The following is a 14,655-nucleotide window of genomic DNA, read 5'->3' as shown; positions in this document are numbered from 1 at the left end:
GTCCATCACAGGGCTACACTTAGAGACAGACAACCAAGCACACTCACATTCACACCTACGGACAATTTAGAATCACAAATTAACCTCAGGATGTTTTTGGACTGTGGGAGGAAGCCGGAGAACCCGGAGAGAACCCACGCTGCACGGGGAGAACATGCAAACTTCACGCAGAAAGATCCCGGGTGTCCTCACCGGGATGCGAACCACCAACCTTCTTGCTGCGAGGCAACAGCGCTAACCACTGAGTCACCTTGCAGCCCACAACTTGTATAAATGTACTTTGCTACTTTCTACCTCTGGATTCCAACATGCGAAGTTCTGAATGTGTTTCTGTGCCTTTGTGTCTCTGTCTCACCCCTTCCCGCTGGGTGCCTGTCTGAAGTACTTCTTGGCAAACTCCAACATGTCATATTTACTGTCCTGCAGGGCCCTCTCATCCAGGTCTCCATCACCAAAGCCATCAAGGGAAACTTTCTTAAAGGCAAAGAGTGACAGCAAAAAACAATCTGAGTTCAGCCTGACAGACAGAAAATAGAAATCCCTATGTGAGCGTGTGCCTGTGCCTGTGAACCTCAATCGTTTGATCGATCTCATGCGCAGCCATGGTCGACGCCACGGCAACAGCCACCGCTGATGACACAGCGAACTGTCCCGCTCCACCTCGAGGCTCCGCTTTGCGGTCCAGTGGCAGCGAAAGGAAGTCAGGAGGAGCGACGGGATGGACGCACTCGGCCGGGAAGGCGCCAGAGCGGCCGAACACGGCACCGAACTTCCAACCTGGTGCACAAACACAGAGCAGAGGGATTACAGCACGCGCTTATACACACACCTGATTGCTTTGTGTCCCTAAACAACCCTCCCCTCCTAAGTCCTGATCGCTATCTGCCTTCCCTCTGAGAGCAGGTCACCCTTTCATATAAACAAGTCAGATTCTTATCTGCATGCTTTTCTTTATCATTTACAAGACTTGACTCGGCTCAGCTGTAACGCTGATAACCTGGCACATAATGCGACCTCTGGGCTAATTATAGATACAGCACACACGGGTGTTTCTGTCACTTGCGAGGACGTGCATCGATTCCCTGAAAGCTTCACCTGAGCTCAGTCACCATGTGATTAACCCCAACCTTCTCCTGATGGTGATATCAATCCTGAAAGTCAACAAAGTCTTAACCCATAAAATGAAAAGTGCAGTAATTACTTTTGTATTTTACAAGTAGTAAATTAAATGTCTATGCATAATGTGTGTAGCAATGAAGAGAATTATCGCCTGACCTGACAGTTCCTCTCAGCTTTTAAGTCTATTAGGTCATTGTTTTGGTGTTACAGTTCAACACTCTCATCAACATAATTTCCAGCAGCAGCAGCTCTTCATGCCACAGTACCTGCCAGCGGAAAAGAGCTGATAGGAAAAGCAGCTAGCAGTGAAGCATGCAGCTGCTAAAGAGTCCGACCGTTCTCTTGGGATTTAGTGGGAGCCAAAAGCTAAAAGAAGAGTAAATATTCTCTTTACATTCATCGGGTTGCTATCGAAGCACGACTCTGTCTGCTGGATCTGTAAAAAAGCAAATGTTTGCTAACAAGTTAGTTGTGGTTAATTACATTAATACCTTACGTTTCAAATTTAATTAAAGGATTAAATGCATAATCAAATTTTAAGGGAGCCCTGAGACACATTAAAACTTTATAAAGTGGTATAAGTTGTCAGTTTTTTTGTTTTTTTTAGAGCGTTTTCTGCTGAAACCAAGCAGCCCAAAGCCTTCAAAGCGTCTTGCCTTGTGGGAACCGGCTTTTTGTCCCCAGGCAGGCAGCGAGTCCCTACAACATTATGTATGAACACACACATACGCAATTTTCTAAAAACTCTACATTAAGCTTTATGGTGAATGGTTAATGTAAAATGTGTTGTCACATCTTAAATTCACACTGAAGACTCGTATATGTACAATTGTTGTTTTTTTTTTTATTGTTGGCACGTAAACAAGAAACCATTTCTCAGTGGTTTAAAAGGTGCAGGATGGATTAAAAAAAAAAGACCTGAGCATAGAGTGCTCCGTGCCTTTCATTTATGGACAGTTTTTAAGTCCGCATTTTGGGAGAAAAACAAACACATCACGATAAATTACAAATCTGTGTGCAGGTGCACTTTCATGGCAGTCTGTCTTTATCCAGTATCTGTCTGATGTGACATCTCTGCTGCTATTTCATCATTTATGACCTGAAGAAACAACATGAATCAATATTTTTCAAATTGCACTGCCATCCTCCATCTGGAAAATAATTTTCTGATACAATATTGTATTTAAAGAGTGCCGCGGGTGCTGTCAACATCACAGCACCTATTTTTCCTGGGCTTAAAAAAACGGTCATGTCTCTGGGGTACACAGCTCAGGTTAGTAAATCTTTCAAAGCTGTCATGTTGAATTGTCACCTTGTTTTGTGTTTGAGACTCGGCCACGATCCGAACATCTGGGTGCGAAGACGTTTATAGTTTCAGTTTTTAATTAAACTGAAGGGGGTTTTATGAACACTCACCAAAGTCTTGAGTGTCTCTCTTCAGCTCCTCCAGAAACACCACCTTCTTCTTCACCACACAGCCGTAGCTGTAACCTGCAGGAGAGCCGTGAGCTGATATAAATCCAGATGCTCAGGTCACAGATTCAGCCTGAACTGTCACCACAGCAGTGTCTCACCTTTCTCCAGCCCATCCATAACCTGCAGCCTGATGACGTCTCCTTTATGGAAACTGAGCATCGAGCGGTCGTCTGTCACAAAGTTACGCTCTGCAATCACATAATCTGAGTCCTGAGGGGTGAAGAAGACAAACACGCATTAAGGGATGCTCCCATTGTGTTATATGTGACTGTTTTTAAAGCACGTCAGAGGTGTTTTTCTTTTGTTTTTTTGTTTCTTTGTCTTTTCAAGTAGAACTGTAAAAATAACATATTAGTGTTCATATACAGTTGTGCTCAAATGTATTCATACCCTCCCATTAAAGAAGGAAAAAAACAGTTGTCAGTGAAATAAGTTGAAATTGTAATAATAAATAAAGATGTAATGAAAATCATGACATTGCTTTTGAATTGTGGTTCAACAGAAATATTAAAAACAAAAAAAAACAAAACAACAACAAAAAAGAAGCAAACAAGCATGATGGACCCGTGAACTAATATCTTGTTGAACAACCCTTTGAGCCAATCACTGCAATCAAGTGTTTTCTGTAACTCTCAATCAGACCTCTGCACCTGTTGACAGGTATTTTGGTCCACTGCTTATCAGAAAAGTGCTCTAATTTTTCAGGGACAATTTTGTTTGTCTTTTTAAATTATTCTTTTCAACCACAATTCAAAAGCAATGTCTTATTTCACTACATTACAATTTAGCAAATTTTTATTTATTATTACTTTTTTCAGTTTCTAGTTGTTTGAGTGACTTTTGTGAATTTTGCCTTTTTTTTAATGGAAGGGTCTGAATGCATTTGAAGATGACTGTGAGTATACAACAGAAGTGAGTGTATCTCTGGACAATATCACTTAAATGTGAAATAAATCTAAACTGTGTGACCTTACAATAATCAGATTACTTTAAAGTTGAACAGTAGGGTGTTTGCTCTCATGTAAAATTAAAAACTAGTTTAGGTTTACTACAATAAAAGTGTAGGCCCCGGTCATTATGAGATCCAAATATTTTTTCCCAACACTAACAGTGGATGTCCAACTTTATCTTTGATGATCCTCCTCAGCATTGACGTTGGCAAATTTCTGGAGGGGCTGTTTTGCTCTTCCTTTCTCTTTAAAACACCTCAATGATATTGCATTGGATTCCTGTCGGGCGACATACTTGGCCAGGTCATAACTTCACTTCTATCTTCTGGAGAAACTCTTGCGTGATTTGAGCAGTGTGCTTTGGACGGTTATCAGGCTGAAATATTCCTCCTCTGCCAAGATTCTGCAGACTATAACTATGGTCATGCAGTTGGGCTGATTGCAAATCACAGGTGTACCAGCCGTGTGTCAGTGATCACAGGGTTTCTAACCTGTGTGTAGAGGATGATGAGAGGGGGATTCAGTTTTGCTGCGTTGAGTTTCGACTGTGTTTTCATTACAGTTTTCACAAAGTATCTGTTTACAGTTGTCCAAAAAAGGAAATCTTTTTGTCAACTTGCTGTTACGAGGTGATTCAACTTCTGTTGTGTACTGTATGTGTGACTGCTGTTATTGTGTATCTGCCCATCTAAACTGACAGATGGTTTTATAATGCAAAGGAATTGCGTGTTGGCGTGTTTACTGTGCCTTTTTGATCTCATTGATGAAGGTGTCTATGAGGTGTTTGACTTGTGGTGCCTTGGCTGAAAACAGGATCAGCTTCTCGTTGGTCAGATTGAACTCCAGCATGTTCTCAGACGGGATGGTCACAAACAGGATGTCTGCATAACTGCAAAAACAAGCAGAGCAAACTGGAAGTTAGAAACCACGCAAACAGAGGAGTTTGCAAACAAAGACAACAAACAGCACATACGTGTAGGGTCGAAGAACTCTGAAGTAGTCCGGAGCTGCAGCGCTGCTTCTCACAGTCTTCAGCAGTTTAATGCCGCTGTGGGACACCGACAGCACCTGCACACCTGTTCCCACACTACCCTGCACACATATAAAGAAGGACAGCCTCAATAAAAATGAAAATAACACACTCACTCAGTAATTATTTCCCTCTACGGAATCACCAGCAGCACCCTCACCGAGGCGGGGAAGAGCCGGGAGAAGTATATTTCCCAGGTCTCTCTGGCTGCTGTGACAATTGTTTTCTTCACGTGCTCCTCCACTGGATCCACATTCTGTTCAACACCGTGTTTGGCTGTCAAACACACAAACAGACACACAAACTCATGAATGTCAAAGAGATGTGTTTGGATTAGAGCATACAGTCTTTAAAAAAAATGTCTCCAAGAAGAACAGACAGACTACCGAAAAGAGCTTTCATTTTCTGCCTTTCATCCCGCGTGATGCGAACGCACGCCTCTGACAGGGTGTCATTCACTATCTGGAGAACAGAAAAGAGTTGAGAAAAGAGGAAAGGAGGGGAATTGTTAGAAATAATTTAGCTGGATCTTTCTATGATCTTCCCGTTATGAGCAAAGCGTACGGAACACAAATTGGTGAGAAGTTTAAAAAAAAAAAAAAGGGTGAATGAAAAACAAAGTTACCTGTTTGAAAATGAGATCCAGCACCAGAGGATTGTTGAAGCTGTCTTTGGGATAGAAAACCTGTGAAGAAAAAAACAATGCAGAAGAAAACCAACATTGGAGCGGATGATGACGATGATGTCTATTTTTTTTTAAAAGATTTTTTTTGTCTTTATTTAACAGTGATTGCAGAGATGCAGATAAGTAAGGAAATGTGCTGGTTATGTGGTACTAAAAAGCAACCAGAGCAGCCCATGAGGTTTAATATGTGTGTGCACACCTCCTTCCTGAGATACAGCCTCCAGGGAACGTTGGTGTAGGTGTAGTGCTCCTCATTGGTGCTCTGATGAAGCTGCGTCTGGATGGTCTCTGTTTCCACCGGAAGCTCTCGAGAAACTGCATCAAACAGGTCGCATCAGTCAACACACAAAGTCAGACACTGAAAAGACTAAGAAGACCTGAAGAGGTGTCAGCGGTTCTGTCAGGTACAGCTAGGTTAAGCTGCCACCTTCAGCCTGCTAGCATGCTCAAAATGACGACGCTAGTAAGCTGATGTTAAGGAAGAATTCTGCACGAAGACCTAAGATTTGTGCTAAATGCTAAAAAGTCACGTTTTTTTTCCAGATGTAGACTATGATGCTCTCGATTGTTCTATGATGAATCAACGTATGCTTTCAGAATAAATATCTTAATTGATAAGAAATGAGCATTTAAATTAAACACAGATTGGCTATTTCTACTGAAATATAAGCATCTTTCATATATTCTGTTGGGAATGAGTTGTTGAGGTACTTTTTATGTCAGTGTTGGATAATAGAGATGTGATTTAGAGGCATGAATCTTCTTCTACTCTTAAACTTGTGGACCTATCTGTCACTCTGCCTTGAGCTTTATTACTGCTGATGTCAACGGCACTCATCATTGTGTTTTATATGACAAGGTTGAGTGATCTTCTCTCCGGAGGAGACGTGACACTCACTGGTATCTTATATCTATGAAGACCTTACTGGAAGATGATACCATGATTAGACTAACTTCAGACCTGCTCTACTGACTGGCTCTTGCTTCTAGTTTCCTGAATTATATCTAAGCTTGGACAGCTTTCTTTCAATTTTTAGTTCCTGGAAGAAAATACAGGCCCTTCTTAAAATGAGCACACTTCCATCTTTTGAATATTTGAATTTTGAATAAACTGGAAAGGTCGATGGTCTCGTAATTACTTAACTTCACTGTTAGTTTAGAGGATGTTGGCTAATTTTATCATTCTGATGTTGGTGTCATCTTGTTTCCAGAAGTTTAAATGCTTGAATTTCTGAATCTGCATCCGTGTTTTGTTGCCCTCTTGATCTCATCTGGAACGTGCCTTTCTTTTCCTTTGACCGCTTAAATGATCGTAAATGAGCTCTCAGTGTAAACATGGAAATAAGGAAAGTTAATGTGAGACAGCAGCCAACAAAATGACATCTAGTCGATGAATGTTTCCCAGATGAGATCAGGAGGACATTAGAGCAGGTAAACTGGGGCGACCAGGCAGCATAATGACCCTACTAAACTCTCTCGGGATGATTTATTGGATGCTTGGCCTGAGCTGCAAAAAACTCGACAAGAACACCAAACATATTCTGAAGTATATGTTTGGTTTTGTTTTTTAAAATAACCATTTACTAAACAGATTGGCTCCGAGGTTTAGAGAACAGATAAACACATAAAACTAACATATGCGTTGCTGTTTTATCTTTTTGCTCAGTGGATTGTTTTTCCGCTTTCGGAGCAGCGGAGTAAAGAAGAAGAATAAAGCATAAATGAAAAAAATTGAAACCTTCAAAACAAGGCTCTGCGGGCTTTTTTGTTAGGAAGTAAACACATTCCGCATAATGTCGCACACTATCTGTTCTTGAGAGAAGGAGTGGATCTAAACAAACCAGAAATACTCAACAAGATTTCTTTAACTCTGCAAAGTGATTTAGCCTTGGCTATAAGGAAAATGTGGATGAGAAGAGTCTCTGAGTGGCTGTGAGTACCTGGAGGAGGCAGAGGGGGGGGACGATTAGATGCTCTCGTCTTTGTGGTCTTGGTTGGTTTAAAACCCGCCTCTTTCAATGCAGCTGCAGACGGCGAAGAGGTGACAGGACGTTTGGGCTGGAGAGACACAGAAATCGAAGTGACTGATGTCCACGTTGCATAACGCACTGCTAACAATCATCTGTGACTGTGTATTCTAGCATTTTTCAGGCGCTGTGTGTGTGTGTGTTTACCTGTGGAGCAGGAGGGTTGTCCATCTGGGGTTTGAGGATCTGTAAAGCTTCATCACGAGCTGTTTGCTTCTTCTTAAATTTCCCCTCTGGTCTCCTAAATACACCCATACAGTGTCAACATCGCAAATTACAGTTTGCAGGGTTTCTCTACAACAAACATAATGTACTGCATAATCCGTGTTTGTGCTTTTTTTTTATGCGTAAATAAAATCATTCTGACAGTATCTGTTGGCAGTTTGTTTTAGCCTGGGCTCTACAGCTTGCACAGTTAATTCTGTAACTGCAGATTGCATCAACCGTCGTGCCGCACATATAAAAAAAAAGTTTACTGTAATGCTTGTAGAGAAACTGCGGTTTCTAATCTGACTCTTCAACCAGTTAGTCTCTGTGTTTGTGTGTGCGGGTCCTCACCTCTTGCCAGGTGGCAGCTGCTCGGGTGGTGGCGGGGGGGAGTTGTACCTTTTGATGATTTCTTTAAAATGACACATATTAGATTTTCTTTTTTTGTGTTTCAATTGCAAACACTGTGTTAAGAAAATTAAGAAACAACAGCAGAACACACACAGTAAGAAAATGTTTGAGTCATGTTGAATAAATGATGACATTCAGTTTTTTTTTTAGCTGTTAAGTGCAGCTACCTTGGATATCCTGGCTGGGGACGACGTGATCTGTAGCCCGAGCCGAGTATTTCACCACCTCACCAGCAGGGGGCGGAGGAGACATCTCCACTGGAGCTGAAAGACCCACAAAGCACCACAGCCAATAAGTTCCTCTCTGCTGTGTAATGATGTCTTAAATAAGACTTTCAGTTGGAGGGACTTTCTGTTTCTATTTTGCTCACTTGCTCATATTCTCTCTCTCTCTTACCAAATTTCTTGGCTGGTTTGTCCTTGTTTATGGGGATGCCTGGAGCCTTTTTCCGAGAGACGCTGTCCTTACCTGACTGACCCTGAAACAGCCACACAAAGAGGAGAGAGTTTGAACTAAAGATTTTGAAGACATTACATTTGTCTCCTGGGATCCTGCTGCAGAGTTCAGTGTCAGAGCAAATAGGACTTTGACGGTGCTTTGGTTACCGACAACAAACACGTGCGAGTGATCATTTACAATTCTGCATCACTATCTGTATTTTTTAAAGATTTTTTTTTTCTGGCTTCTTGCCGTTATTCGATAGGGGCAGCTGAGGAGAGATGGGAAGTTGAGGAGAGAGAGGGGATGCAATGCAGCAGAGAGCTGGAATCAAACCCTTGTCACTGCAGTAATGACTCTACTTCAGTACACATTGTGCGCAGGTGAGCTTATGAAGCTTCGTAAGACTGGAAACTACTAAATCAAACTATTTGGAAGAAAGCGATGGCTTTAATCAGCAAACATTTATTCCTGCAGACTGCAGACGCTGAGTAATTAACTCAAATAACACTAAGATCAGACCAAAAAAAAAATAGCACCAGACTCGGCAGCTGTAAGAGTCACATCTGCATCACCCCTCAGGCCTGTTCTACTCTTGTTTGAAGATTTTTGTTCCACTTTCTAATACACTTGATTTCCCCTCCAGAGATTAGGCGTAGAAATTAGTATGTTTTCTATTTTGGATCTTTTGTTGATGCACTTTCTGTACAAGTTTTTGCTCAACCAGCTACTGCTCATTATTCTGGCAACACAGCTCTTCTTTTTGCTTCAAATAAACAATTTATTCTTTCCACAAAAAGAAATCCGCATCTCATTTTGTGTTCATATTTTTTCTTGGATGAGCGTTGCTTATTGCTCAGAGCTTACAACAACAACATCTTTCATAAATTCAGCAGTGCAGAATCATTATGCAATGTGCCAGCGTGAGCTATTACCTCACATGTCTCGGAGTTACTGACCTGTGCAGCGGGGTTAGCTGTAGGCTGCGCTGGCTCAGCTTTGCTAGTTTTGGTGGAGTAGGGCTGAGGGTTGGGGCGGGAGGCCTGAGGCTGACTCTGGGGACCAGCAGGATGCTGAGTCTGAGACTGTGAGGGAGTTTGTTGACCAGAGGAAAGATAGGGGCTGGGCGGGATGTCTGCTGCAGCGTAGGGAGTGGGAGTAAAGTTAGCGTAGGGGCTCGGTGGGATGTTCGCATATGGACTTGGAGGTATGACAGCATATGGGCTGGCGGGGGCATATGGGCTCGGAGGGTGATGGAGCAGAGGACTCATGGGAGGGCTTGTGATCGGGGATGTGGGGGGACTCGTCACTGGGCTGCTGACCATGGCCATGGCCTGCATGGTCATCTGCTGAGCCTGAGAAACGAGGAAGTGACGCATTACATCCAAAACAATCACGGTGAAACAGATAAACAGACATGGATCCAAAGTGAGGAGTTACCATGATGATGGCCTGCTGGTTCACAATCGCCTGCTGCTGCTGGGCCAAAACAGCCTGCTGGGCATCTGGAGGAGAAGCACAGTAAACAGGATAGAGGGCTGGAAAATCATGCTTGATGCTTCTTTTTTTTTTTTAACTATCACATTTGTCATCATGCTCGATACGAACCAGGTGTTACAGGTGCCACCGCGGCAACAGGAGGCGACATCACACCTCCCACAGGAAGGACTCTCACAGCTGCGGACACAAACACACACTCGCATGAAATTTTTTGTCAGAGTTTAAGTGTGTTTGTTTTATCACCCGCTAATTGACTGCGAGGACGGTAAAGTGTGAATATTTAGCATGTGTGCTCATGTTCATGACGGACCTCCTGGTGGAAGCGGGGGGCCGGTGGACTGGCCTTGCTGTTGAAAGGCCCCACCGACTCCCCCAGCCCCCTTCATCCTGCTGGACAGTCCTGCAGCTGATTCAAGCTCCTGTGAGAAGAGACAGAGTGGCTTTACAACTGAAATCTGATCACTACATGAATGCAAAAAGGAAGACAGATCAAGCAATGCCCCACTGACGAATCTATATTTTGATCTTAAGTAATGAATGTTCACCTTGTGCAGGCTTGGAAAGATGAGGTTGGGTACTGAACCTCTATACTGTTGATACTGATGGAAGGCTGTCCAATAATTTGTGTTTATTTATGTCAATACATTTTCTTTTGATTGGATGATTTTTGATTTTGAATATTAAGGGGGCAATTTTATTCAGCCAGAGTTTGAGAAATGTTGCTTCTTCTTCGTCTCCTTTAGGCTTTCATCATAAATGTGTAAATTTTTTGAAGTAATGCACTGAACAAAGTATAGTTTGGCATATTTACTAAAGCTCAGGTATAATATCACCACTAACCGCACAAATTCCAACAAGAAGTGCCACAGGCAGCAAGTATCTGGTTCTAAAAAGAGTTCTATATATGTAATTCATATATTTTTGCTCGTAGTGTCTTACAGGGAGATGTGACGTCCAATCAGAGGAATGTGCAGCCGTTCCATCAGAAATCAGCCGCTGACCCATAAATCCACAGGAGTGTGTGTTTGTAGGCCATGTCTCATTAAATAGTAAGCCCTTCATTTGCCAGAGTGTCAGTCGCTCGTAAGCAGATCCCCACGTTGCCTGGGTGGGAAATCACCGTGGCGATCTAGTGGCTGTGACAGTTACGGTAACTGGGTAACGTAATAGGTTGCTGGGTGGGAGAGGTCTGTAGAACACATCTGATACATGCTAATTCCTGTCAGCCACATCCGATAGCACGGCTAACATTCACCACATCCCCGTCCCAGCTGAGGACTGATAGATCCAACGTGGCCGGCGTTCACTGCACCATTGCCCTGACTAAATATGCAAGGATTTAACTCAATCACCAGATAACCAGGGCAAGTACAGTTTTTATCACAGGTGAAGTGAAATGTCTGCGGTGGAGGCAATACCGTAGTCCACATGGATCGGAGAATTAGCAGGTCTTAAAGAAAAGCTGACAGTAAACACTATAGCTGCTGCCTGGTAGATATTTATACTGCCTGTGCTTAAATGTGCAACTAGCAAGCCAAGATAGGTCTGTTTGACTAAAACTACTGCAGCTCCTGTTACACTGTGTCCAGACATGTACATATAAAGCACTGTGTTTGACATAATAGCTGCAGACTCTGACAAATAATATTCCATTTGAAGCTTTCCCTTCAGCACTGAAGGAGACTTCTCTTTCTTTTAATTTCAGACCTTTACTTGACCTACATGGGCACAGAAAAGACCAAAAGACTGACTTCCATCTGAGGCATTAAACTGGAAATAGGACTCGGGTCTGTTTAACTGACTGCACGTGGTGTATGCTAGTGGCAAAATGATAAAAATCTATCTACAATATACATAGAATTCAGATTGTTAATCAGCCTATGAATGACAACAAGCTTGAGCTGGTCGGCCTGCTCAGCGTTAACTCTTAAAAACACAGGGCTTTACAGAGTTTTACAGTAACTAACAGTAAGTGGTTGATGGAGGAGTCTTGGCTCATGTGGCCAAGTGTGTCACAGTGAGTGAATTATATAACTTACTCCAGTTCCATCAGACAGTACGGGGTCAAACAGGCTGTCAAGATAACGATCCATCCCTCTCTGAGGCTCCAAGTCTGAGGGAGAGGAGAGGCGAGGACACGAGAGAGTAGGAGAGAGGAGACGAGACGAGACGAGACGAGATGAGAGGACTTCTGTGTCTGCTCCGATCAAAGTCAGCGTGTGCACTCATACGTTTGCCTTAATGACATACCTTGACTGAATCCATCCGATCCAGGTATGGTGGAAGATATGACATCATCGTTCATATCAAAGCCACCACCCAACAGGCTTCTGTCAAACAAAAACATAAAGCTGATGCTTCAGTTGAACTAAAACCAATCAGGGGTGGAAGAAACACTCCAAGAATTAACATTAACCTGTAATAGCAGATTTTTGGTTACTTTGAAACTGCAGAAACAAGTTATGAACACACCATTAACATGCATTGAACCTGAGAACAGCTGCTCATCTACACATCCAGCACTTCTAAGATACACTATCACTGAGTTGGATTCATGTTTGTGTCCATCTGTCAATGTAAGACCATAAGTCACTCTCATTTAGCTGATATTTTTGTCTGTAACAGCTGCTGAGGAAAATATCTCTTAGCTGGACTCTTTAGCTGTTAAATGCTCCTTTGTACTTAGAAGCTAGTTGTTAACTGTGTTACTCTGACTGATGCTGAGCAGGTAGTGAACAATGCATTTTTGTTGTTGCTGCTGAAAACAGCTGCTTTCTGTCACTGAAAACAAGGCTGCAGTAGTAGTGAAATGAATGAAAACAGAAAGGTTATAGACCAGACAAATAAAGATACTGTAATTCTATGATACCCTCTGTCACATGTCTCAGTTTCCCATTGTCACTTGATACAGAGTTACTGTGACATAATGTCTATAGTTGAATTCTATAGTACACTGGCAAAATGTCCTTAAAGTATAAAAAGGAAAAGAACTCAGCCCTGATAAGTTATCGTATAAAATAGCTGGAGCTATCAAGGTTTACCTACTTTATTTACAGGTAGTTTAGTCAAGTGGTTCCCAACCTCAGGTTCATGTCCCCTTTAAAGGTTCACAAGAAAAACCTGAGGGGTTGTGGGATAATTAATGGGAGAGGAAAAAAAGGAAGTCCACAAATCTGTGTTCATTGTTTGGCTGTTTCCTCTAATCTATGCTTTTTGTGAAGTATTTAATTATGTTCCCTCTTGAAAACTTATTTAAATAAAACGTCTGAGAAGCTTAGAGGGAAAATTACCATTTAGCAGAACTGCTAACAAAAGACATCTGTATCCAGGGGATTTGTCAATCCTTTGGATTTGTCTAAATCCAAGGATTCTTGGCAAGGGGCCTGAGTAGCCACTGCATTTTGGGAAGGGCTTCTGCACTAGTGGATTAAAAGGTTCAGTATTTTGATGAGATGTAGTGGAGTGGAAGTATTAAGTCACATAAAATGGTACAAGTATTTTAAAATGGCATTTATCATCACGGTTTGAGTGAAAGTGCTTAGAAACTTTATACTGCTGAAACCTAGACAGACTCATCCGTCTAATGGCTGAATGGGTTCATGAAATCTCAGTGTGTGTGTGTGTGTGTGTGTGTGTGTGTGTGTCTCACATGCTGGCATTGGGCCGCACTCGGGTTGGCTCCTGTGCAGAGATGATAAAGTAGCTGCTGTGTTTGGGGAAGTCAGCAGGAAGCTCCAAGTCAGACATCAAGTCCAGAACGTAGTCTGAGCCCTCTAGTTCCACCCACTGAGCAGGTTCCTTCAGCAGCACCGACCAGCCTCGACGCCCCTCCACCACACCCCTACACACACACACACACACAGAGTACAGTAGCACATTTAAATGCATTCACGCCAACAAATGAAACATTACAGTTCCAATAATTTATCTCCTTTCATTTCCTTTGTCAGTATTTCTTTGACACCTGTGTTGTAAGATGTTTTTGGCCATCTCTTCTCCAGTCGTCCATGAGTGCAGAGGACAAAGAAAGGAAACACCTAAAGGAGAAAGTAATATGTCTGTATGAAAACAGTTTCTGGCACAAAAACTACAATTGTGAAATGTTTGTTTTATGACAAGAATAATGCTTTAAGAGCCATTTAAGTCGGGTTATGAAATAATTCTTCCAACTCTATGGGTGAAACAAAGTTGGTAGCAGCCTCCCTGATTCATCTATGAGAATTCTCTTAGACACCAGCATCGCAAACAGACACAAGCACAGCTAGTGAACCAGAGCGAGTATCAGGTGTTGTCTAATCCTCTGTGGACTTGCCAAAAGGCCACAGGACAGATTAGCTGGATGAGAGGAGGAAATGAGAGAGAGCCCGATAACTCTTTGGTGCTGAATAGTGCGCACACCGACTGGTCTCAGGTGAAGAAAAATAAAGACAGAGGTGAGGTTGGGTCAACAAGAAGGAGTCGAAGTCAATGGGAGTCAAAATGTACTAAATGAGGTACTTTAGCTCAGTTAATACAGATTGAGACCACTCATTCTAAAGGCTGATAGATAAAGATATAGATAAATGTGATACAAAACCAAATAAACTTTAAATATTTTGCTTCTTATTACTCCTTTTTCTTTAATTTTCTATTCTAAGCAAGTTGCCCTATCGTGGAATGACAAAACTATGCTGTACAATTAGTCATGATGACAGCTAAGTTTAATTAAATTCAAGGTAATTTAATATGCTGACTATAAATGCAGTTGCTGGCTCCATGCTTTGCTCATGTTCACAGCAGATTTTTAAGAAAAAGGTCACTTTGCTCTCTCAC

The 14,655-nt window shown here is 42.2% G+C and overlaps 1 protein-coding gene across 1 annotated transcript in view; it reads right to left on the bottom strand.

Annotated features, from left to right (window-relative positions):
* myo15ab (myosin XVAb) overlaps positions 1-14,655 on the bottom strand; it is a 55,008-nt gene that overhangs the window by 10,874 nt on the left and 29,479 nt on the right. Inside the window, exons 35-56 of the mRNA XM_008292456.1 lie at positions 13,493-13,684; positions 12,094-12,173; positions 11,883-11,956; positions 10,154-10,262; positions 9,952-10,020; positions 9,784-9,848; positions 9,303-9,698; positions 8,302-8,383; positions 8,073-8,168; positions 7,846-7,906; positions 7,435-7,528; positions 7,201-7,318; positions 5,460-5,575; positions 5,201-5,260; positions 4,962-5,037; positions 4,736-4,851; positions 4,519-4,637; positions 4,293-4,434; positions 2,694-2,805; positions 2,536-2,610; positions 572-777; positions 356-474 (exon numbers count right to left, since the gene is read on the bottom strand). Of these exons, the coding sequence (XP_008290678.1) occupies positions 356-474; positions 572-777; positions 2,536-2,610; positions 2,694-2,805; positions 4,293-4,434; positions 4,519-4,637; positions 4,736-4,851; positions 4,962-5,037; positions 5,201-5,260; positions 5,460-5,575; positions 7,201-7,318; positions 7,435-7,528; positions 7,846-7,906; positions 8,073-8,168; positions 8,302-8,383; positions 9,303-9,698; positions 9,784-9,848; positions 9,952-10,020; positions 10,154-10,262; positions 11,883-11,956; positions 12,094-12,173; positions 13,493-13,684 (2,577 nt within the window). The remainder of the gene's footprint in view (positions 1-355; positions 475-571; positions 778-2,535; positions 2,611-2,693; positions 2,806-4,292; positions 4,435-4,518; positions 4,638-4,735; positions 4,852-4,961; positions 5,038-5,200; positions 5,261-5,459; positions 5,576-7,200; positions 7,319-7,434; positions 7,529-7,845; positions 7,907-8,072; positions 8,169-8,301; positions 8,384-9,302; positions 9,699-9,783; positions 9,849-9,951; positions 10,021-10,153; positions 10,263-11,882; positions 11,957-12,093; positions 12,174-13,492; positions 13,685-14,655) is intronic.

Source organism: Stegastes partitus, unplaced genomic scaffold (assembly GCF_000690725.1).
Source record: "Stegastes partitus isolate 25-593 unplaced genomic scaffold, Stegastes_partitus-1.0.2 Scaffold811, whole genome shotgun sequence".
Taxonomy (NCBI): domain Eukaryota; kingdom Metazoa; phylum Chordata; class Actinopteri; family Pomacentridae; genus Stegastes; species Stegastes partitus.
The sequence above is the reverse complement of the archived record's forward strand: the minus strand, read 5'-3'. Positions and strand labels throughout refer to the sequence as shown.